This window comes from Muscardinus avellanarius, assembly GCF_963383645.1.
Source record: "Muscardinus avellanarius genome assembly, chromosome: 16".
Classification (NCBI taxonomy): Eukaryota; Metazoa; Chordata; class Mammalia; order Rodentia; family Gliridae; genus Muscardinus; species Muscardinus avellanarius.
This window is the reverse complement of record NC_137802.1, coordinates 54,561,100-54,584,984: the sequence shown is the minus strand read 5'-3', so window position 1 is coordinate 54,584,984 and position 23,885 is coordinate 54,561,100. Positions and strand designations below refer to the sequence as shown.

Genomic DNA, 23,885 nt, shown 5'->3' with positions numbered 1-23,885 from the left:
CAGGGTCTCACTGAGTTGCAAAGGGCCTCACGAAGTAGTAGCTGAGGCTGTCTGCAAACCGTAATCCTCCTGTCTCAGCCTCCCAAATGCTGGGGTTACAAGCATGTGCCACCACGCCTGGCTCTATTTTTTATTCTTTATTTTGAAAAAAAGGTCTCTCTGGGTGTGGTGGGAGTACAATCCAAGTGCTGGGATTACAAGTGTGGGCCATTACACCCAGCGAAAATTTTCTTTTAAAAAGAAAATTAGGCCGGGCGTGGTGGTGCATGCTTGTAATCCCCGCGCTTGGGAGGCAGAGACAGCAGGTTCGAAGCCAGCTGTGCTGGCTTAAGAGACCCTGTTTCCATATAAAAAAGTATAAAAATAGGTCTGGGAATGTAGCCCGTGGGAGTGTAGCCGGAGGTAGAAGGGCTTCCAGGAACCCCAGTACCACCAATAAATAAATAAGTAAATAAATAAATAAATAAATTAGGGCTGGGAATGTAGCTCAGAGGTAAACCCAGAATGCCCCTGGGTTCAATCCTTAGTACCACAAAAAAATAAAAAATAAAAAAAGAATAAAAGGCCATAGATATAGTTCAGTGTCAGAGCATTTGCCTAGCACGTGGCTCAGCAACACACACACACACACACATACACACACACACACACACACACACACACACACACACAGAGAGAAAAAGAAGGAAAGAACCATTAAGCTTTGCTTTTAGAAATGATGGGGTTTAGATCCAGACAGAGGATGTGTATAGGCACTTGAGCCTGTTCCTTCTGGAAAAGACACACACCATGCCTCAGCCCATTTCTAGTGCTTGCCGGAAGGGAGATTCACGGGTTCTCGCTTTGGCTTTAGCACAGCCTTGTCAGCTTTGTGCCTTTCTGCCTGTCAGTTAGAAGGAAATGCCTAGCAGGGTGTGGTGGTGCACACCTACAATCCCAGTGCTTGGAAGGCTGAGACAGGAGGATCACAGGTTCCCAGCCAGCCTCAGCTACATAGTAAGGCCCTCTGAAACTTAATGAGACTCTGTTTCAAAACAAATAATAAAAAACAGGGGCCAGGCCTGGCGGTATACACTTGTAATCCCAGTATTTGGGAGGCTAAGGCAGGAGGATCGTGGTTCACAGACAGCCTCAGCTACTTAGTGAGGCCCTTTGCAACTCAGTGAGACCCTGTTTCAAAATAAAGGAAAAAATAGGCCTGGGAGTGTAGCTTGGAGGTAGAATGCTCCTGGGTTCAATCCTCAGTACCACAAGAAGAAAAAAACAAAGGTCTGGACCCTAGAATTCCTAAATTACGAAACCACTTGTGGTCCCTGAAGCAGAATTTCAAACATGTTGCTAGGTAGATTGTAATTCTGTGGCTCTTTTGCAGGTGACATTAATTACCAGGAATTTGCTAAAAGACTCTGGGGTGACATCTACTTCAACCCTAAGACGTAAGTAGAGTATAGTTGTGGCTCTGGAGAAGTGAAGGGGTGATGTATTTTCCCGGTAAGCAAAGATAGAGAAACAGTCCTAAGATTCAAACTACTTAAAACACAAACTGCCATCCTTCCTCCCAAGTGGGTTGCTTTTATGATCTCTGATTGGGTGAGAGACTGTCCTCCTGAGGCTTTCAGGCCCCTCCCAGGCATGCAGGAGTGTCATCACTCTGTGTCCTCTTAAGAATCTCTTTGAAGCCAGGTCTGGTGGTCCACACTTGTAATCCCAGTACTCGGGAGCCTGAGAAGGGAAGGTTGCAGGTTCGCAGCCAGCCTCAGCAACTTTGTGAGGCCCTCCACAACTTACTGAGACCCTGTTTCAAAATAAATAATAAAGTAAGGCTGGGGGTATGGCTCAGCGGTAAAATACCCCTGGGTTCAACCTTGAGGACCAAAAAAAAAAATCTCTTTGGAAACTATAGTCATATAGTCATATATACCTTAACTTGGCTCCTACTCAGTCAGAATTTAGGCAGTACATTCTTGGGGTCAGTGACACTGCCTTTTCCCTCTTGGGTCACTCAGAATTCTTTTTCTCTTTAGGAGAAAGTTCACAAAAAAGGCCCCGACTAGCAGCTCCCAGAGGAGCTTCGTGGAGTTTATCTTGGAGCCCCTTTATAAGATCCTCGCTCAGGTGAGTGTCAGTCAGGCCACTTTGGGGTTGCCCTTCTAAGCACAGGTGGAAACACTGGACTCAGACTCCTCTCCCCTCGACCTGCTCAGTTGTGTTTTGCTGTCCCCAGCTGTTAACTAAGGAATCTTTTAGATTTAGAAAACTGTCATACCCTTCTAATTTACATAGTGCTAAGAAAGAAAAGGCCTACCCTAGAGAAGAGTTGCTAAGGCTGTCCTTGAATCGATCCTTCTATTTTAACCTCCCTAGTACTGAGATTACAGGAGTGTTTCATCATGCCTGGCAAAATGAAATATTTTTAGCCACTGAAAGAATAGCTATACAAACCAGTGCAGAACCACATTCCTGTAATCCCAGTGTTTAGAAGGCTGAGACAGGATGATTGCAAGTTCAAGACAAGCTTCAGAAACCAGGTCTGGTATTGCATGCTTCTAATCCCAGTACTTGGGAAGCTGAAACAGGAGGATCACTGATTTGCAGCCAGCCTTAGCTACTTAGGCCCTCCACAATTAAGTGAGACCTTGTTTCAAAATAAAGAATAAAAATAGGGCTGGGGGTATATAGCTCAGAGGTAGAATGCCCTTGGTATTAATCCTCAATATCACACATATACACAAAAAGAATATAAAGTAGCCAGGTGCAGTGGTATAGACCCATAATTCCAGCTCCTTGGAAGTCTGAGGCAGGAACATTAAAATTTTAAGGCAGCCTGGACAACATAATGAGCCCATCTCAAAATAAAAAAGGGCTGGGGATATATCTCAGTGGTAGAATATCACTGGATTAAAATTCCCAGCATTGCAAAAAATAGAACAGAATATATGAATTTTATGCCACCAGAAGTGCAGGATTAAGCCTGGTGTGTGGTGTACACCTGCAGTTCCAGTATATGTATGGGAGGCTGAGACAAGAGAATCACAGGGTTGAAGCCAGCTTCAGCAAATTTAGTAAGACCCTTATCACCCTAGTGAGTCCCTTTGTAACTTAGTGAGACCATGTTTCAAAATAAAAAATAAAGTAGGGAGCTGGGCCTGGTGGCGCACACTTGTAATCCCAGTACTTGGGAGGCTGAGACAGGAGGATCACAGGTTCGCAGCCAGCCTCAGCTACTTAGGTCCTTTGTAACTTAGCGAGACCTTGTTTCAAATAAAAGAATAAAAAAAGGGCTGGGAGTGTAGCTCAGAGGTAGAATGCCCCTGGGTTCCACCCCCAATACCAAAAAAAAAAAAAAAAAAAAACAGGGCCAGGGGTATAGCTCAGTGGTAGAATGTTCCTCCTGAGTTCCATCCCCAGAACCAAAAAAGAAAGCTAAAGAGAGAGACAATGAGATAAAGAAAGAAAGAAAGCGAATGAACTCAGGCGTGGTGGCACATACTTTTAATTCTAGTAGTTGGGAGCCTGAGACAGGAGGATTGTAAGCTCATGGTCAGCCTCAGGTACTTAGTGAAACCTTCCACAATTTAGTGAGACCCTGTTTCAAAATAAAGGGCTGGGGGTATAGCTTGGAGGTAGAATGCCCTGGGTTCAATCCCCAGCTCTGTAAAAAAAAAAAAAAAAAAGGAAGGGGCTGGGGGTCTAGATCAGAGATAGAGCACCCCTGGGTTCAGTCCCCAGTACCACAAAAAAGTACAGGACTAAAATAGTAAAACTGTTTTACAGAATGTTTATACAGACCTTTCTCTGATAACAGTTGCAGGTGATTAGTAATCACCTACACAGTGGACATACACGCAGAGAGGATGTGTGTGGCTGCTCCTGCCGACAGAAGCAGAACGGCAACACGACAAAATAACAATGAGATTTTATCAGTGCCAAAAAGTACTTAGTATCTTGTGTCAGACTGGAACTGATTAATAAAAGAAATTTACCGTCTGCCTCAGTAGAGACCTCCAGTCGGCTGAGGGTGATTTATCTGGCCTGTCCTGGCGGGTGGACTGCTATGCTAGGTGGCCTTTTTTGGTTCCTTCCAGTGCAGTGATCTAAATCTGAGCAGTCTTGATTAGGAGGGGTGAGGAATTTCCTGAGTGGAAGTAATGCTGCTTTCTAGACACGAGGGGGCAGCACTGACAGTTGCCTAACCGAGTGTTTGATTTATTGGTGGATGAATTTAAAGTAGGCTTCGCTCCAGTTCAGTTTAAAGGATAGGTGCCATAGCTCCCTGAAACCAAACTGTTGCCCCTGAAGAGCTCCCCCTGGAGAAGAGAGCCGAGTGCAGAGGCTTTCCAGATTGCCCTGTGCCCTCCCCCTCTGTAGCACCACACCCGGGCTCTCACTACAGCTCACTCGTGTCTCTGCGTCGTAGGTGGTGGGTGATGTGGACACCAGCCTCCCCAGGACCCTGGACGAGCTGGGCATCCACCTGACCAAGGAGGAGCTAAAGCTGAACATCCGCCCGCTGCTCAGGCTGGTCTGCAAGAAGTTCTTCGGGGAGTTCACAGGTGATAAAAAGTCATGGCCCCTGCAGTAACCTTCCCCTGTCCTGCCACAAGTTTCACAGGAACTCTTCCTTAGCCTGCAGTGATGGTCAGAGTTCTGAACCTGAAACCTTTGTGTGCAGGACTGGGGGTTGAACCCAGAGGCATTCTGCCTCTGAACTACACCCCTGGGCCTGGATTTTTGTTTGTTTTTTGTTTTTTGTTTTTGGTGGTCCTGGGGATGGAACCCAGGGGCCTTCTACTTCCGAGCTACACTCCCAGACCTATTTTATATTTTTATTTGTAAACAGGGTCTCTTAAGCCAGCGCGGCTGGCTTCAAATCTGCACGATCCTCCTGTCTCAGCCTCCCAAGCGCGGGGATTACAAGCGTGCGCCACCACGCCCAGCTCCTGTATGGTTTATTAATTTGTAAGGAAAACAGGAAAGCTTATTGAATAGAAACATTAAGTAAATACAGAGGGAAAGAGTCAGTTTAGGGCTTGGGTATTTTAGTTGTTGTTGTTGTTGTTGTTGTTGTTTTCTTTCTTTTTTTTTTGTTTTTGTTTTGTTATACTGGGGATTGAACCCAAGTGCATTCTGCCTCTGAGCTACATCCCTAAACCCATTTTTTTTTTTTTTTTAATTTTTGAAACAGGGTCTCACTAAATTCCCAAAGACTGGCCTTGAAACTGCAGTCCTCCTGTGTCAGTCTCCCAAATACTGAAATTATAAGCATACACTATAATGCCCATCTAGTTCAGGGATTATTTTAGGTAGGTCTAGAAAGAAGAGCTGGAATGCTTAATGCTTAATAGCTCAATGTAAGAGCTCAGTAAATGCCTATGTTCAATAACAATATGAGAGCCAGGTGTGGTGGCACTCGCTTGTAATCCCAGCATTCGGGAGGATCGTGGACACCCTCAGCTACTTAGTGAGGCCCTCCACAACTCAGTGAGCCCCCGTTTCCAAATAAAGAATAAAAAATAGGGTTGGAGGTATAGATCAGAGATAGAATGCCCTGGGTTTCATCCCTAGCCCACAAAACAAAACAAAACCAGTATGAATCTCTGGCCACGGATTGCTATGGAAGCTTTAAACTGTCTTGTCACCTGGGTTCAGAGGAGTCGTAACGCTGAGGCTTGCTTCTTGCTTTCCCCTGATGCCAGTGTGACTCCAGATCTTTCAGCATCATCCTTTTAGGAAACAGCATCACTTCCCTAGAATCTTAGTTCCACAGTTTTTTGTTTGTTGTTTGTTTTCAGTACTAGGAACAGAACCCAGGGACATTCTACCTCCAAGCTACCCCCAGCCCAATTTTTTATTCCTTATTTTGAAACAGGTCCTCACTAAGTTGTGCAGGGCATCACTAAGGAGCTGAGAGTGTCTGTGAACCGCGATCCTCTGTCTCAACTTCTCCAGTACTGGGATTACAAGCATGCGCCACCACACCCGGCTTAGTTCCAGTGAGTATAGTAATGACTTTCTCTTTCCCCCCCACAGGCTTTGTGGACATGTGTGTACAGCATATCCCATCTCCAAAGGTGGGCGCCAAGCCCAAGATCGAGCACACCTACACCGGCGGCGTGGACTCCGACCTTGGCGAGGCCATGAGCGACTGTGACCCTGACGTAAGACGCGGCCCTACATCTCTGTGTGGGCATACTGATTCCTGGTCACAGGAGTAATGCCTTCTTCCCCATCCTTGCCTGCCTCCCCACGAGCAGGGTCAGGTCTAAATTCAAAGCCTAATGTTGCCAGTATAGTGGTGTGACCCTGGGAATATTACTCATGCTTCCCAGATCTCTAGGTCTTTTTGGTCTGTTATATGAGGATGTTAATATGTGAGTTGTTAGGAGAATTAAACAAGATTCAGGGAGTATCTGCCGTCCTAAGCCTGCTTGTCTTCTCCATTGCCCTCATTACCCTAGAGAAAGGAAAAGGTTTCTGTTTTGTTTTTTGGGTTTTTTGTTTTTTGTTTTTCTGTTACACCTGTGCTCCTGTTAACCCTCTCTACAGGGAGGGTCAAAGAATGGTTTTGAATTTTCCTGGGAGAGCGCCACATCTTCCTCTGTGAGGTCCCAGCTCTCTCCTCACACAGCGTGCGCCGTTGCCGTCAAAGAGGGTGGAGCGGTGGTACTTAGCACGGTGGATGTGGTTGAAGCTGCACTCTGTCCCCTCCTCCAGGGCCCCTTGATGTGCCACACCACTAAGATGTACAGCACAGATGACGGGGTTCAGTTTCACGCCTTTGGCCGGGTGCTGAGTGGCACCATCCATGCTGGGCAGCCCGTCAAGGTACTGGGGGAGAACTACACCCTGGAAGATGAGGAGGACTCCCAGATATGCACCGTGGGCCGCCTTTGGATCTCTGTGGCCAGGTACTGCCAACCAGAGCCACAGGGGCAGGCCCCCAGAGAGCGGGGGAGGGGGGGGTCCTCTTAGGGAACACAGGAGCTGCCTGCTCTGTCCAGTGCAGGGTAGGATGGCGCTCTCTCAGCACATGTATGGACTTCTTCCTGCTCAGGGTTCCAAGGGCCAAAGAGCAGCCATGTTGGGATAATGCCAAAAGCCTTTCCTCTGCATTTTGGAATGAACTTCTGTAGCAAGATTTCTATTTTTACTCTTCTTAAGCCTTTCATTTCTTCTTCTGTGCTCCTTAAGTTATAACCTTCCTGTTTCTTTCCAAAAGAAATTGTATCCCAACTTCCACTGCCTGTGAGGTAGAAGACTTCACTGGACTCCTTGTAGCATCCCCGTGGCTGAGTCAGGCTTAGCCGGGCCCTGGCTGCTTGTCAGTTATGAGTTTGGCATCTCAGTCAGCAAGCAGAGCCACGGCAGTCCTGCTCCCTAATGTGGCTGCTCCGCCTCAACGGGCCCTTTCCCTCCTCCAAGTCCACCGTGTTCTCTAGAAGGCAGGCACCCCCTTACATTCAGCACCTTGGGCAGTGGCTTTCTTACCTGAACCTCTGATTGGGATTAGATTTCCCATTACATCATCTCCTCTTTTGTTTGGTTTTGGTTTTGTTTTTGTTGTAGTACTAGGGATTGAATCCAGAACATCCTACCTCTGTGCTACACCCCCAGCCCTATTTTACTTTTTAGTTTGAAACAGGGTCTCTTAAGTCTGAGTGACATTCTGAGTAGCTGAGGCTGGACTTCAGCCTGCAATCCTCTTGTCTCGGCTTCCCAAGTACTGGGATCGCAGGCATGCCCCGCTGTGCACGGCTCTTGGTGCCTCTTTGGAGCAGTGCTCTGCCTAAGTTCGTGGCTACTTACTGGATGTTGTTTCAGGTACCACATTGAGGTGAACCGTGTTCCTGCTGGCAATTGGGTTCTGATTGAAGGTGTTGATCAGCCAATCGTGAAGACAGCAACCATAACTGAACCCCGAGGCAACGAGGAGGTAGCGTTTCTGAAAAAGACCAACTGGAATGGCTTAAGCTGCATAGATTCTGAAATGTACCGGTTTAATGCCCTCTTTTCAGAAAAAAAATTACTCAGCACCTCCATACGCACTTCTACCACCCCTTTATTTTTATTCAGTACTCCAGTGGGTAGCGTTTTCACTGATTTGGGCATTCTGTGAAGAAGGTCTCAAGGAACTGCGGCACAGGGAGCACTAAGCTGCGGGCACATGGGGTCCAGCCCTGGGCGCTGCCACTGCACTGCTGCTTCCTGGTTCCAGACCCGGCATGGACTCAGCCTTCTAGTTCTGACCCTGCCGGATTCTCTGTGTACTCAGCTCAGCTGCTAGGAATAGTTTGTTCTCTTCCACTTCTCTTTGTTCTGCCAAAATATGTGGGGATGAATGGCCCGTTGAGTTGCCCTATGTGACACCGTGGCTCCTGAGTGGGGATACCTGACCGTCAGCCAGTCCTCAGCCCTCATATACTGTCCTGGTTTTTGTGTATTTTATCTGTGGCTGGGGGTGGAGTCTGGGCCTTGTGCACACTGGTCCACAGCTTCGCCGCTGAGCCATGGCTAAGTCTGCCTGTGCCTTCTGTGCTTACACAAGCCAGACGCCCTCACTGCTCTGCGTTTTGAATCTCAGGCTCAGATTTTCCGGCCCTTGAAATTCAATACCACATCTGTTATCAAGATTGCTGTGGAGCCAGTCAACCCCTCCGAGTTGCCCAAGATGCTCGACGGCCTGCGCAAAGTCAACAAGAGTTATCCATCCCTCACCACCAAGGTTTGTGGGGATCTACACTAGCAGCTGGGCCCGGTCTGCCCGGCAGGCCACTCCACACCGCCTGCCACTTCACGTTCGTCAGGCAGTCCTTATCTGTTGCTTTCAACAGACTGTCAGGAGCAGTCCCTGCCTGTCACTGTGACTTGATGGCAGAACAAAACCTGTGCGTGTGTGTGTCCCAGATTGCTAGACAGAAAGAGTGCTTTCCTTGGGGAATATGCCTTGAGTTGGTGGTCCGGAAATGTGAATTTTCCTGATACACTCTTAGGCCTGCCCGCATACCTTTCTGAGTTGCTGGCCAGAGCTGCAGGGCCAGCTGTGTCCATGGACGTGGGGGAGGGTTTTCCCTAAATGGCTAAGACAGGAATGAAATCAGTGACTCCATACCTAGAAGCACTACGCTGAGTGGTTCCACTGTTTTTTTTGTTTGTTTGTTTTTGTTTTTTTGTGGGTCTGGGGATGGAACCCAGGGGCATTTGACCTCCAAGCTGCACCCCCTGCCCTATTTTTTATTCTTTATTTTGAAACCGGGTCTCACTGAGTTGCAGAGGGCCTCACTAAGTAGCTGAGGCTGTCCGCGAACTGTGATCCTCCAGGTCTCAGCCTCCCAAATGCTGGGATTACAAGTATGCACCACCACGCCCGGCTCCCACTGTTTTTTTGTTGATTTTTGTTTTGTTTTGTTTTGGTACTTGGATGGAACCCAGGCATGCTACCTTCAAACTATACTTTTTTTTTTTTTTTTAAACAGGGTTTCTCTAGGTTGCTAAGGGTCTCACTAAGTTGCTGAGGCTAGCCTTGAGCCTGTGATCCTCCAGTCTCAGCCTCCCAAGTACTAGGATTATGGGCATGTGTTACCGTGCCCGGTTTGGAATAGTCACTGTTTCTGACAGTGGGCCAAGGTACCTGTCTCAAGTCCTGGCTTGCATTCTGTACGTATCTGCAGTTGTGGGCACAGGCGTCTAGGCTGTTGTGACCATGGTCTGTTGTGTTTCAGGTAGAAGAGTCTGGTGAGCATGTGATCCTGGGCACTGGGGAGCTCTACCTAGACTGTGTGATGCATGATCTGCGCAAGATGTACTCAGAGATAGACATCAAGGTAAAGCAGTGGCCCTTTCTTGAGCCCCTGCCTGGCCAGGGATTGTTCATTGAAGGGCAGTGGATGGATGAACAGATGTTGAAAGCTTTCTTAAAGAGTATAAGGTCCTAATTTGAACCCCTACTTTGTGCTTGGGAGTAAAATTTCTTTACTAAGTTTCTTGGCCTCTTAGCCACAGTATGCACAGCTTTTCTTTTTTTTTTTTTTTTTTTTTTAAGATTTAAAGAAGTTTATTAGAAAGATAGAAATACAGAAAATAGAAATACAGCTCCATACCAAACTGGCATGGAGGGGTGACTCGAAATGAATACACCCTATGCACAGCTTTTTAACCTGCTGTGCACCTGTTAAGGCATAAGGATTTCTTGCAAGGTAGAGCCAAATGCACTTCAGAATTCCTTTAGACAGAACTTGTCCTTCCAGCAAAATTAGACTTTGAGGGGAGTGGTGAATTGGCCTGGGCCACCCTCCCCCTTCATGCCATTTTGGGATGGGGCTGTAACTATTTTCTGTATTTCTATTTTCTGTATTTCTATCTTTTTAATAAACTTCTTTAACTCTTCAAAAAAAAAAAATTAGACTTTGACCTAACACTTTGTTTCCCAGGTGGCTGACCCAGTTGTCACGTTCTGTGAGACAGTGGTGGAAACGTCTTCCCTCAAATGCTTTGCTGAAACGCCCAATAAGAAGTAAGCTGGAAGCTGGGCACCATGCACCGACCTGTAACCCACGCCACTTGAGGCTGAGGCAGGAGGCTGAGCACAGTGCCCCTGGACTGGCAGCCTCCAGGACACCCTCCCCATATGCTCACCCAGTTCCACCCCAACCCAGCACTGTGAACGGGCAGCCCTCCAAGTCAGGATGCAGAAGGGGAGGATGTTTGGGATACCTGGGTGTACCCAAGCTCACCTCCATTTTGGAGAAGATGGGGTGGGCTCCTTTGCCTTTGTTGCTCTCAGGAGTTGCTCCTCAGTTCCTATTTCTCCTCTCTCATGATCATCTACAAAATTTTGCCCCAAACCTTAGTTTTTATCATTTTGTTTATTTGGTGCTGGGGATGGAACCCATGCCTTATACATGCTAAGTACACGCTCTACCCTGAGCTATACCCCTAACCCTAAACTTACTGTTTAAAGAACTGACGGTAGCCGGGCTTGGTGGTGCACACTTGTAATCCCATCTGGGGATTACAAGTGGGAGGCTGAAACAGGAGGATTGCGGTTCGCGGACAGCCTCAGCTACTTGGTGAGGCCCTTTGCAACTCAGAGAGACTCTGTTTCAAAAATGAAGAATAAAAAACAGGACTGGGTATAGCTCAGAGGTCAAATGCCCCTGGGTTCCATCTCTAGATAGACCCGCAAAATAAAAAAATAAATAAATAAAAAAGAATAAAAAATAGGGCTAGGGGTATAACTCAGAGGTAGAATGCCCCTGGGTTCCATCCCCAGTACCACACACACAAAAAAAAAAAAGAACTGGTGGACTAAAATGAAAGACGGATAAGCCCTTTGTACCACCTGCCTCTGAGGCTCCCCCTGCTATTACTGCCTCGGCTGTCGGCTCTGTTTAGGAACACGCCCTGCTGTCCTGTGAGCCCTCCTCACTGCCTGTGTCATTTCTGACTAGGAACAAGATCACCATGATCGCTGAGCCGCTTGAGAAGGGTCTCGCAGAAGACATAGAGAATGAGGTGGTCCAGATCACGTGGAACAGGTAGGCGCGGCTCTGCCTCCAGGACTGACACCACCGCTTCCCTGCTGGCTATGGCGTGCTGTGGTCTTTCTGGGAAGCGATTGTGCATGTCATCCCCTACCCTCCTGTATTGTTGTCCTGAACACTTTGTGGGTTCTCCAGAAAGGGAGAATCCATGGCTCGGGGAGCCAGCAACACAGAGCTGTCTGACACCTCCATTTTCTCCTTTCCCCAGGAAGAAGCTGGGAGAATTCTTCCAGACCAAGTACGATTGGGATCTGCTAGCTGCCCGTTCCATCTGGGCTTTTGGCCCTGATGCCACAGGGCCCAACATCCTGGTGGACGACACCCTGCCCTCTGAGGTACAGCAGGGCTGATGGTGGCCGCGCACTCTGAGCTCCTGAGTGGAAGAAACTGCAAAGTGTTCTTTCTCATTTCTCAAAAAGTATTTTGTGAGCCGGGCGTGCGGCACACGCTTGTCATCCCAGCATTCAGGAGGCTGAGACAGGAGGATCGCTGTTCATAGACAGCCTCAGCTACTTAGATCCTTTACAACTCAGTGAGCCCCTGTCTCAAACTAAAGAATAAAAAATAGGGCCAGGGGTGTAGCTCGGAGGTAGAATGCCCCTGGATTCTATCCCCAATACTGCAAAAAAAAAAAAAGAAAAAAGGTATTTTGTGTCCTCTAGTGAAGGAGAATCCTCTTACAGCCGCACCCATCTCCTCTTCCCTCTAAACTTTCGGCTGTTGCCGGGGTCCTGCTAAGGAGCCCTCATGTTTCTCTGCAGGTGGACAAGGCTCTTCTTGGCTCAGTGAAGGACAGCATCGTTCAAGGTTTCCAGTGGGGAACCAGGGAGGGGCCCCTCTGTGACGAATGTAAGTCTGTCAGCACCCCCATCAAGGGCCCTTGCACGTGGGCACATTAGGCTCCCCATCCGTGAGACTCGGCAGGAGAAACAGGGTCCCCCATGTCCTAATGCCTCCATTGGTATATCCTGGGGATTAAATTATTTCTAGACTGGTAGTTGCTCCTCATTCCTGGAAAGGATCTGTCCTTGGGTGTGTAAAAGGAGAGATTTGAAAAAGACAATGAAATTGAAATGATTTGTTGACCCAGACTGGACTTCATGGGACTAAATGGGAATTCTTAGAACTTAAATTTTAAGTATCTGCAGAAGCAACACATGAGCTTGTAGAAAAGCTCTACTTGTCCAAGCCTGGCCTGATGTAAACACTAAGAATATATGCTTAGCTGCTCACCTCATTGCCACAGGCCTTGCTGATCTGATCAGAACACCACCTCCAGCGTGGTTTTTGTATCATGTCTGTCGTGGCTGCAAGATAGCGGTGATGTAGCAGGATACGCGCTGCCCTGCTGTGGCCTGTGACTAGCCCAGGACTAACCTCATGCAGCGGTCCCCATCTCCTTTGCAGTGATTCGCAATGTCAAGTTTAAGATCCTGGATGCAGTAGTTGCCCAGGAGCCCCTGCATCGGGGCGGCGGCCAGATCATCCCCACAGCCAGGAGAGTCGTCTACTCCGCCTTCCTCATGGTAAGGAGTGGGGCTGCTTCCTGGACGGGGCGTGCGTGGAGGACCGAGCTTTGGCTGCCTGGAAGCCCTTCACCAGGTTGCACTTCTCAGTCCTCCCCAGGCTGAGCCTTTCTTGCTCTGTTGCAGGCCACGCCTCGTCTAATGGAGCCTTACTACTTCGTGGAGGTCCAAGCCCCCGCAGACTGTGTGTCTGCTGTTTACACCGTCCTGGCCAGGCGCAGGTGAGCACCCACAGGTTAGGGAAAGTGCTCAGAGCGCGGCCTCGGTGGAGAGCGTGGCCTCCCGCCCTGTCCACTCCAGAAACCCGGGGGAAATAGGGCAGAAGGGAGGCAACCCCAGCCTGGCCACAAGCGCAGCCTGAGACTTCCTGGGCCCTCCCCAGAAGGGAGGCGGGGAAGCTCTTGCTGATCAGCGAGGGACTCACTCCTGTCCTCTCCAGAGGTGGCGCCCTGTGACTTCTGCTGGGAGTTAGGCTGAGAGCCCCAAGCCTTTTCTGTCCTTTATACAGCATTCTTGGTTTTCTTTCTTTGATGGTAGTTCCAGGTGAGGATGTACTTGGAAGCAGCAAAAACCAGATTGCTCCTTGGCTTTTGGCCCCTGTATGTCTGGGCACTGAGCTTGTGTCTTTCTTCTCAGGGGACACGTGACTCAGGACGCACCCATCCCAGGCTCCCCTCTCTACACCATCAAAGCTTTCATCCCAGCCATCGACTCTTTCGGCTTTGAGACTGACCTCCGGACTCATACCCAGGGACAGGCCTTCTCCTTGTCCGTCTTCCACCATTGGCAGGTGAGAAATGTGGCGGGGCAGCCTCTTCCCACCTCTACAAGCTCGTCCCCTTCCAACCCGACTGAGATGTCCAGCCTCCTGGGCAGAGTCCTGCTTCGTTCCCCAGTCCCGCGGAAAGCACCTAGACCTTCAGGAACCCTTTGCCTTCCAGATTGTACCTGGTGATCCTCTGGACAAGAGCATTGTCATCCGCCCCCTGGAGCCACAGCCAGCTCCTCACCTGGCCCGGGAGTTCATGATCAAAACCCGTCGTAGGAAGGTATGTGTCCCTCGGGTCCACTGCCACCCATCAGCGCCCAGGGTCTCGGTAGGAGTTGGGTTCCTTCACTTCTTCCTTTGGGACCTTTCTTCAGGCCCTGTAGACTGTGAACCCTTACTGCACATGCAGAAAGATGCCACCCGTACATTCCTCAGGCAGCCGGAACTAGGGCCACCCACGGGGAGAGGGGGGCTTCTCAACTGGGATGGTACCCAAAAAGCACAGCTTCTGGAACAGTCCACCTGCATTCCGTCCTCCACCAACCTCCCCTCCGTGCGGGCCTTGCACGGCCCCACTCGGCCGCCCGGAGCTCACGCCTGCGCTGCCCCCTCTGCAGGGCCTGAGTGAAGACGTGAGCATCAGCAAGTTCTTCGATGATCCCATGTTGCTGGAGCTCGCCAAACAAGACGTCGTGCTCAATTACCCCATGTGAGTGCAGGGGCTCCGGGCCCTCCTGCCCCCGTGTGGCTGCAGCGCCTGGGCTCACAGGGGAGACCTGCATGACTCTGCCGTCACGTTGTCAGAGAGTGTCCGGGAGCTGCTGTGGCCGTTCCCACAACGCGTGAGCCTCCAACCCAGAGCCCCAGTGAGGAAGGAAGGGGCATTCGGCCTCCCAGTTCCTTCTACGGTCTCTGCCTGATTCTGTTTCCAAGAAACAGAGGCACTTGGGCCCAGGGAAGGGGCAGGGGGTGAAAGTATTTAACCTCAAGAGACCCTGTCTTCAGGATTTAATGGAATTTTATTTTTTATAAGTTCACCCTTAGCTGTGTCTGTAAATGAACAAAACATTCTGACCTCTGCCTTGGCCTGTTTCTTTCATCTGTCCCCCGCCCGCCCACCCTGGTGCTTACATTCTGGATATATGTCATCTCCCATGAGGGGTCACTGCCTCTGTCCAGCTGCAGCCTCCTTCCTGCCCGGGTCCCCGGGGAGTGGTGGGAGGGACGCCGCCCCTCAGTGCAGGGTTCCCTAGAGCCTCGAGGCCCGCTACGGCGGGGCTGTTGGGTGGGATGCAGCGCTCCCGGCGGCCTCCCTGTCCCTGGAGCTGGGACAGAGCTCTTGGTTTTTACCCTTTGCTCTACACCGCCGCGCCCTTACGCTGCTGGTGAGGACGACACTTGGCTTTCTCAGCACTGCTTTATTGGGGATACAGAGACGGCGGGGTCCAGCTGCCCCTGCAGGAGGGCTACTTGTCCCCAGCATCCCGCGCCGTCCTCTTGCTGTAATCCCTGTACATGGTGTACACCGCACCTGTGAGGGAGAAGAGCACCTTGGCATCCGGTCCCTGTGCCCGTCCTCAGCTCAGCCAGCTGTCTTGGTGCTTCCACCGAGTCCATCCCTGAGTCCAGCCTCCCGCTCATCTTCCTGCCCCGGCTCCCAGCGCTCGCCAAGTACCAAACCACAGGCTGGGGACACACCCTGCCTGACACACCCCACCAGGCACTCATATTTACCCTGTGCCTGAGAGGTGGGCAAGACGGGTGATTATTGTCATGTTTTACTTGGGGAAACTGAGGTTCGGTGAGGGGATTGGTCCACCGATGTAACTAGCAAGTCGGGGGGTGGGGGGGTGGGGGGGGTTGGGGGTGGAACCCAGGGGCATTCTACCTCCGAGCTACACCCCCAGCCTGATTTTTTATTCTTTATTTTGAAACAGGGTCTCGCTAAGTTACGGAGGGCCTCACTAAGCTGAGGCTGGCTGCAAACCTATGATCCTCCTATCTCGGCCTCCCGAGTATTGGGATTACAATGGTGTGCCAACACACCCAGCTAGCTTAATATTTTATTTGGAGACAGAGTCTTGCTAAGTTGCTGAGATTGGCTTCAAACCTGTGATTTTCCTGTCTCAGCCTCCTAAGTACTGGGATTTTAAACGTGTGCCACCACGCCAGGCTCTGCTAAATTATTTCCTACCTATAGAGTAAGCTATCCTGAAACAGGCTACACACCTTCCTATTAGCTGGGAACAGAAGACCCAATGGGGAGTCCTGTAAATACCTCAGTATAGGGGCTTCATGAGAGACATGATGTCGCTCCTAGTTTAGGGACAGGGACTTAAGGCAGGGCCCTTCAGCTGTGAGGACTCAGGCTGCCCAGTCTGTCCTGCCCTCGTTCTCCTGCGACCCCGCCGAGCTGCTTACCTAGCATAATTGCACCCACAGCACAGGCCTGTGCTGCCACTCGGGTGTGAATCAGATGTATGGACATCTTAGTGGGACCACGAGCCTTCAGCCGGAAAATCCTGTACGCTGCCACCGCCAGGCAGGCTCCTAAGCCTGTGGGCAGAGAACATGACCCCTGGGTCTCAGCCTCCAAGCCCGGTGCTCCCCAAAGAGGGGTCCCTCGCTAGACTGGCGGGGAACTGGGATAACTGCTTTCATACAGCTTGAGAGGGGCAGGGATATTGTTGGATTCCTTGTTCCTACAGTGGCCATCTCCCTCTCGCCACGCCCCTTCCCCACCCACTGGCTCTGTTTGGGGCCCTTCTCCGACCACTGCCGGCTCCCGCATCCTGATACAACTCTTTTCCTACTCTCCCAGGCCTTGGGGAAGGAATCCTGGGAGATCCCAAACTGTAATTTGGCCCTCTCCATCCTGGGGCTGCTGGGGGTGCCCAAGTTTCCCTGTGCCCCATCCACTGAGTTGCCACCCCCACCATCCAGACTCAATTCATGGTAAGGGTTTATCCCCTGCACAACAGATAGGACCACTCGAGTTCTCTGGCCTCTGCCTCGTTCTCATTTGGAAGGACACTGCCTGAGAGGAGGCCCCCACCCTTCTTCCCTCCTCTACTCACCCACGGGCACCAGCGGAGACTCCCTGGTCTTCCTTAGGAGCTTCTCGTACGCGCCGTCCTCACCCTCAGGTGGCTCCCACCAGCCCTTGTTAGCGGACATGGTCCTCACCCCAGATGTTAATAGCTGGGGCTCCTAGGTTTCAGCCCCGGCCTGGAAGTAGGCACCACACAGTATGAACTGGTTACTTAGCTGGGCATGGTGGCACAGAGCCTATAATCTTAGTACTTAGGAGGTGGGACAGGAGTGTCACAGGTTTGAGGGGAGCCTCAGAAACTCAAGACCCTCAGCAACTTAGACAATGTTTCTTTGTGTGTGGGGATGGAACCCAGGGGCCTTCTACCTCCAAGATACACCCCTAGACCTATTTTATTTTTTATTTGGAAACAGGGTCTTACTAAGTTGTAGAGGGCCTCACTAAGTAGCCAAGGCTGGCCATGAGCCTGGGATCCTCCTGTCTCAGCCTCCCAAATACTAGGATCACAACAATGTGCCACCATACTCAGTTTACCATGTTTCTTTTTTTCTTTTTTTCTTTTTTTTTTTTTTTGGCGGTACTAGGGATGAAATCCAGGGGTATTCTACCTTCGAGCTACACCTCCAACCCTATATTTTATTCTTTTTTTTTTTTTTTTTGTGGTACTGGGCATGGAACCCTTCTACCTCCGGGTTACACTCCCAAACCTATTTTATATTTTATTTGGAAACAGGGTCACTAAGTTGCAGAGGGCCTCATGAAGTGGCTGAGGCTGGCTGTGAACCCAATCCTCCTGTCTCAGTCTCCCGAATGCTGGGATTATAAATGTGCGCCACCACACCTGCTATTTTTCTTTTCTTTTCTTTTTTTTTTTTTTGTACTGGGAGATTGAACCTAGAAGCATTCTACCTCCAAGCTACACCCCCAGCCCAATTTTATTATTATTTTTTTTTTTTTCAGTACTGGGGATGGAACCCAGGGCCACTGTATCTCTAAGCTACACCCCCAGCCCTATTTTTTAGCCTTTTTTATTTTGGAAACAGGGTCTCACTGAGTTGCAAAGAGCCTCCCTAAGTAGCTGAGGCCGTCTGTGAACCGAGATCCTTTAATCTCTGCCTCCCAGAATGCTGGGATTACAAGTGTGTGTCACCACGCCCAGCTTTGATTTTATTTAATAGAAACAGGGTCTCACTAGGTTTTTTTTTTTTTTTTTTTTTTTTTGGTGGTACCGGGGGTGGAACCCAGAGGCTTTCTACCTCCGGGCTATACTCCAAGACCTATTTTATATTTTATTTGGAAAAGGGTCTCACTGAGTTGCTGAGAGCCTCACTAAGTAGCTGAGGCTGGCTTCGAACCTGCGCAATCCTCCTCTCTCAGCCTCCCAAGCGTAGGGATTGCAAGCATGCGCCACCACGCCCGACTCTCCCAGACCTTTTTTATATTTTATTTAGAAACAGGGTCTAAGTTGCTGAAAGCCTCACTAAGTAGCTGAGGCTGGCTTTGAACCTGTGCGATCCTCCTGTCTCAGCCTCCCAAGTGCGGGGATTACAAGCATGCTCCACCACGCCCGGCTCTCACTAGGTTTCTGAGAGCTTCATACACTGCCAAGGCTGGCTTTGAATTGGACATTCTCCTCTCTCCCAAGTACTGGGATGACAAGAGTGTGCCACCAAGCCTAATCCCACCATTTAAGAGGCTGAGACAGGAGGATTGCAGTTTGCAGACAACCTCAGCTACTAAGTAAGGCTCTTTGTAACTCAGTGAGACCCTGTTTCAAAATAAAGAATTAAAAATAGGGCGGGCATGGTGGCACACGCTTGTAATCCCAGCGCTTGGGAGGCTGAGACAAGAGGATCACATAGGTTCAAAGCCAGCCTCAGCTACTTAGGCTCTCAGCAGCTTAGTGAGACCCTGCTTTCAAATAAAGTATAAAATAGGTCTGGGAGTATAGCCCAGAGGTAGAAAAGCCCCTGGGTTCCACCCCCAGTGCCACACACACACACACACACACACACACACACACACACACACACAAATAGGGCTGGGGGTAGAATGCTCCTGGGTTCCATCCCCAGTACTGCACACATAACAAAAAAAAAAGTAAAAAACAAGCTTAGTGTGATGGTACATGCCTACAGTTCCAGTACTTGGGAGGCGGAGACAGGAGGATAACAGGTTCAAAGACAGGCTCAGCAAGTAATGAGACTCAACCTAGCAAGATCTTGTTTTGAAATAAAAATTTAAAAAAATAGGATGGGGTGTTGCTCAGAGATAGAATGCCCCTGAGTTCAATTCCCAGTACCCAGTAACACACACACACACACACACACACACACACACACACACACACAGTAAAAATATAGAATAGGGCTGAGGGTCTAGCTCAGAGGTAGAACACTCCTGAGTTCAATTCCCAGCACCAAAACAAATACAAACAAACAAAACTGTAACTGATTATCTCAGTCTGGAGTGGAAAGGCGAGGGGCTTACCTGCTTGGACCCTCTTCCCATGCCTGGCACAGCCTCTACTTGAAAAGATGTCCCTCCCAGGTGTCCTGTCTCAGGTGTCTGAGACACTAGCAGCCACTTTCTCCATGTCCTTCCTGACATCTGCCTCTTCTTCAGCTCATTCTGACTTTACTGTTTTCTTGGCTTCCCTCTCTCCCTGCTGCATCCCTATGGGGGTGACCTTAGGGCCAAGAACAACAGATGGAAAAATCCACAGAGGAGACTGGGAGGAACAATCCTTGAATCTTGGGGCCCCCACTGTCTTGGGCCTGTGACAGTTGGTCCTGGGGGACTAGGAATACAGCTTCAGGAAGCCAGAGCCGTGCCAGACAGTTGCAGCACTGACTACCAACTCATCAGAAGCAGAAATCCAAGGGATGGAGCTGGGTGTGGTGGCGCACACTTGTAATCCCAGGACTTGGGAGGCTGAGACAGGATCACAGGTTCTAGACCAGCCTCAGCAATTTGTTTAATTTATTTATTTATTTATTTATTTATTTATTTTTGCGGTACTAGGGATGGAACCCAGGGGCATTCTACCTCCAAGCTACATCCCAGCCCTTTTTTTTTATTTTTTATTTTGAAACAGGGTCTCACTGTATTACAAAGGGCCTCACTAAGTAGCTGAGGCTGTCCACGAACTACCATCCTCCTGTCTCAGCCTCCCAAATGCTGAGATTACAAGTGTGCGCCACCACGCCTGGCTAGCCTCAGCAGTTTAGTGAGACCTCAGCAGTTTAGTGAGACCTTGTTTCAAAATAAAATAGGGCTGGGATGTAGCTCAGGTAGAATGCCCCTGGGTTCAATCTCTAATACCAAAAAAAAGGTAAGAAATTCAATGTGATGTGACACTGATTTGTACATAATTAAGCACACACACACACACACACACACACACATTTTTTTGGGGGGGGCTACTGGGGGTGGAACCCAGGGGCTTTCTACCTCCGGACTATACTCCCAGACCTATTTTTAATATTTTATTTGGAAACAGGGTCTCACTAAGTTGCTGAGAGCCTCACTAAGTAGCTGAGGCTGGCTTCGAACCTGTGCGATCCTCCTGTCTCAGCCTCCCAAGCGCAGGGATTACAAGCATGCGCCACCACGCCCGGCTTAAGCATATATTTTGCACGTTAACAAATTCCAGCCCCTGAGCTGGTTTCCAACCTGCCACCTCCATGGTACCTTCCCTGGGCTGCAAATCCCAACTGCTCTACTTGCCAACCCCTGTAAATATCTCCTCTGATCACACACTAGACAGAGTCCTGTTTCCAGAGCAGGGTTCTGCCAGTGGGATGCCTTCGAAAGTCCAACCAAGAGACAAGTACTCCCTTCTTGGGTCAGCTTCTCTTCCCAGCTGCCCCTCCCCTTCTTCTGGCCCCACCGGTCCTCGGCATGCTGGTGCTTACCCATGCTGGTGCTTACCGTAGGAGACGAGAGAGGAGCAGCCCAGCCAGGGCTCAGCATCCGCTGTTTTGAGCCCGGCAAGATCTGATGTTCCGAGCTGCCACTATGGGGTCAGGGAAGCAGTCACTTGGGCTTTATGGAGACTTTGAAGTCAGGGAAGGGAGGGGAGGAGAGAGTATCTACAGGGCATCAGTCCTTTTTTCTTTTCTTTTTTTTTTTCTTTTTTCTTTTTGGTACTGGCAATTGAACCCAGAAGCATTCTACCTCCAAGCTACACTACCAGCGTGATTTTATTTCTTATTTGAAATAGGGTCTCACTAGGTTTATGAGGGCCTCCCTAAGTGGCCAAGACTTTTTTTTTTCTTGTGTGGTACTAAGGATGGAACCTAGGAGCATTCTACCTCCAAGGTACACCCTCAGGTCTTTATTCTTCTTTATTTCTTTATTTTTTGTGTTGTACTGGGGGTGGAACCCAGGGGCTTTTTCTCCGGACTATACTCCCAGACAGACAGACATACATATATACATATACATATATATACTTTATTTGGAAACAGGATCTCACTAGGTTGCTAAGAGCCTCACTCAGTAGCTGAGGCTGGCTTTGAACCTGCACAATCCTCCTGTCTCAACCTCCCAAGTGCTGAGATTACAGCGTGCGCCACCAAGCCCAGCAATATTCTAATATTCTTTCTTTCCTCCTTTCTTTCTTTCTTTCTTCTTTCTTTCTTCTTTCTTTCTTCTTTTCTCTTTCTTTCTTGTGGTACGGGGGGTGGAACCCAGGGGCTTTTCTACCTCCGGGCTATACTCCCAGACCTTTTTTATACTTTATTTGAAAACAGGGTCTCACTAAGTTGCTGAGGCTGGCTTCGAACCTGTATGATGCTCCTGTCTCAGCCTCTCAAGTGCTGGGATTACAAGTGTGTGCCACTACGCCCAGCTTCTTTAATTTGAAATACAGTTTCACTAAGTTGCAGAGGGCCTCACTATATAGCTGAGGCTGGCCATGAACCTGTGAACCTTCTGTCTCAAGCCTCCCAAGTACTAGGATTACTTGTGCTACCACACCCAGTTTAGTGTATCAGTCTTAACCCCCAATCATTTGCTGAGTTCCAGAGGCTGGAAAGTAATGTTAGACCAGTCATAGGTTCCCAAAGTGGGCAATACTGCCTGCTGGAAGATGCTGAAAAGAAATATAGATACATAAAATAATGCAAACTTAATCAGGCATGGTGGGTACACTTGTAATCGCAGAACTGGGGAGGTGGAGACAGGAGAATCCCAGGTTCAAAGCCAGCCTCAGCAACTTAGTGAGGCTCCCAGCAATTTAGGAAGACCCTGTTTGCAAATAAAAAAATAAAATAAGTCTGGGGGTATAGCCCAGAGGTAGAAAGCCCCTGGGTTCCATCTCTAGTACCAAAAAAAAAAAAAAAAAAAAAGCAAACATCTCTATCTTCCTGTTTATTTCTTTAAAGAAAAAGGTGGTAGCTGGGCATGGTGACTACATGCCCTCACTAAGTTGATGGAGAGGAGCCCTTAACTGATGCAATCTTCTGGTTCTGGTGGATATATGTAGCTATTTTTTGTTTGTTTTTTGTGGTACTGGGGGTGGAACCCAGGGGCATTCTACCTCTAAGCTACACCCCCAGCCTGATTTTTTATTATTTATTTTGAAACAGGGTCTCACTGAGTTGCAAATGGCCTCACTAAGTAGCTGAGGCTGTCCATGAATCACAATCCTCCTGTCTCAGCCTCCCAAATGCTGGAATTACAAGTGTGCTCCACCACGTCGGCCTATTTTATTTTATTTTATTTTTTTATTTTTTATTTTTTGGTGGTACTGGGGTTCCTGGAAGCCCTTCTACCTCCGGGCTACACTCCCAGACCTATTTTTTACATTTTTATTTTGGAAACAGGGTCTCCTAAACCAGCGCGCGCGGCTGGCTTCGAACCTGCGCGATCCTCCTGTTTCTGCCTCCCAAGCGCGGGGATTACAAGCATGCGCCACCACGCCCGGCAGGTCGGCCTATTTTAAAAAATAGGGCTGAGGGTATTGCTTGGAAGTAGACTGCTCCTGGGTTCAATCCCCAATCCGCCCCCCACAAAAAAGGCTAAACCAGGCATAGAAGTACACACTTGTAATCCCAGTACTTGAGAGGCTGAGACAGGAAGATCACAGGTTTGGAGCTAGCCTTAGCAACTAAGGCTATCTACAATTTAGTGAGACCCTGTTTCAGAATTAAAGAATGGTCAGGCATGGTGGCACACGCTTGTAATCCCAGCATTTGGGAGGCTGAGACAGGAGGATTGTGGTTTGCAGACAGCCTCATTTACTTACTGAGGCCCTCCACAACTCAGTGAGACCCTGTTTCAAAATAAGAATAAAAGAGCCGGGCGTGGTGGCGCACACTTGTAATCCCCGCGCTTGGGAGGCTGAGACAGGAGGATCACACAGGTTCAAAGCCAGCCTCAGCTACTTAGTGAGGCTCTCAGCAACTTAGTGAGACCCTGTTTCCAAGTAAAATATAAAATAGGTCTGGGAGTATAGCCTGGAGGTAGAAAGCCTCTGGGTTCCACTCCCAGTGCCGCCAAAAAAAAATAAAAAAAAAAATAAGAATAAGAATAAGAATAAAAAATAGGGCTGGAGGGTGTAGCTCAGAGGTAGAATGCCCCTGGGTTCCATCCCCAGAACTGCAAAAAAAACAGAGAGAGAGAGAGAGAGAGAGAGAGAGAGAGAGAGAGAGAAGAAGAAGAAGAAGAAGAAGAAGAAGAAGAAGAAGAAGAAGAAGAAGAAGAAGAAGAAGAAGAAGAAGAGGAGGAGAGAGGAGAGGAGAGGAGAGGAGAGGAGAGGAGAGGAGAGGAGAGGAGAGGAGAGGAGAGGAGAGGAGAGGAGGGAGGAAGGAGGGAATAAAGTAGGGTTGGGAGTGTAGCATGGAGGTAGAATGCCTTTGGGTTCAATCCCCAGGACCAAAATTGGAACACAACTGGCTAGGAGAAGAAAAGGCACTTTTTAAGTAAATCGAGGAAGGTCAGGATGCGCTGTGGAGGGTCTCACTCTGTCCCGGGTCTTTGTTCTTTCCCTA

At 49.2% G+C, this 23,885-nt stretch overlaps 2 protein-coding genes across 2 annotated transcripts in view; one reads left to right on the top strand and one right to left on the bottom strand.

Annotated features, from left to right (window-relative positions):
• EFTUD2 (elongation factor Tu GTP binding domain containing 2) overlaps nt 1-14,548 on the top strand; it is a gene marked incomplete at both ends in the record, with an annotated part of 45,136 nt that extends 30,588 nt beyond the window's left edge. The window contains 17 exon segments of the mRNA XM_080713548.1: nt 1,373-1,436; nt 2,025-2,115; nt 4,418-4,553; nt 6,031-6,158; nt 6,715-6,908; nt 7,822-7,933; nt 8,582-8,725; nt 9,726-9,821; nt 10,428-10,510; nt 11,448-11,534; nt 11,749-11,875; nt 12,302-12,389; nt 12,948-13,066; nt 13,193-13,287; nt 13,703-13,856; nt 14,008-14,115; nt 14,453-14,548. Coding sequence (XP_080569674.1) covers nt 1,373-1,436; nt 2,025-2,115; nt 4,418-4,553; nt 6,031-6,158; nt 6,715-6,908; nt 7,822-7,933; nt 8,582-8,725; nt 9,726-9,821; nt 10,428-10,510; nt 11,448-11,534; nt 11,749-11,875; nt 12,302-12,389; nt 12,948-13,066; nt 13,193-13,287; nt 13,703-13,856; nt 14,008-14,115; nt 14,453-14,548 — 1,922 coding nt within the window.
• Nucleotides 14,549-15,301: 753 nt separating this feature from the next.
• On the bottom strand, nt 15,302-17,025 carry HIGD1B (HIG1 hypoxia inducible domain family member 1B; the record flags this gene model as incomplete). Its single annotated transcript, XM_080712723.1, has 3 exons — nt 16,913-17,025; nt 16,257-16,391; nt 15,302-15,366 (listed from the first exon to the last, which is right to left on the bottom strand). The coding sequence occupies exons 1-3, from the start codon at nt 17,010-17,012 to the stop codon at nt 15,302-15,304; spliced, it is 300 nt and encodes a 99-aa protein (XP_080568849.1). The 5' UTR covers nt 17,013-17,025.
• Nucleotides 17,026-23,885: the final 6,860 nt, after the last annotated feature.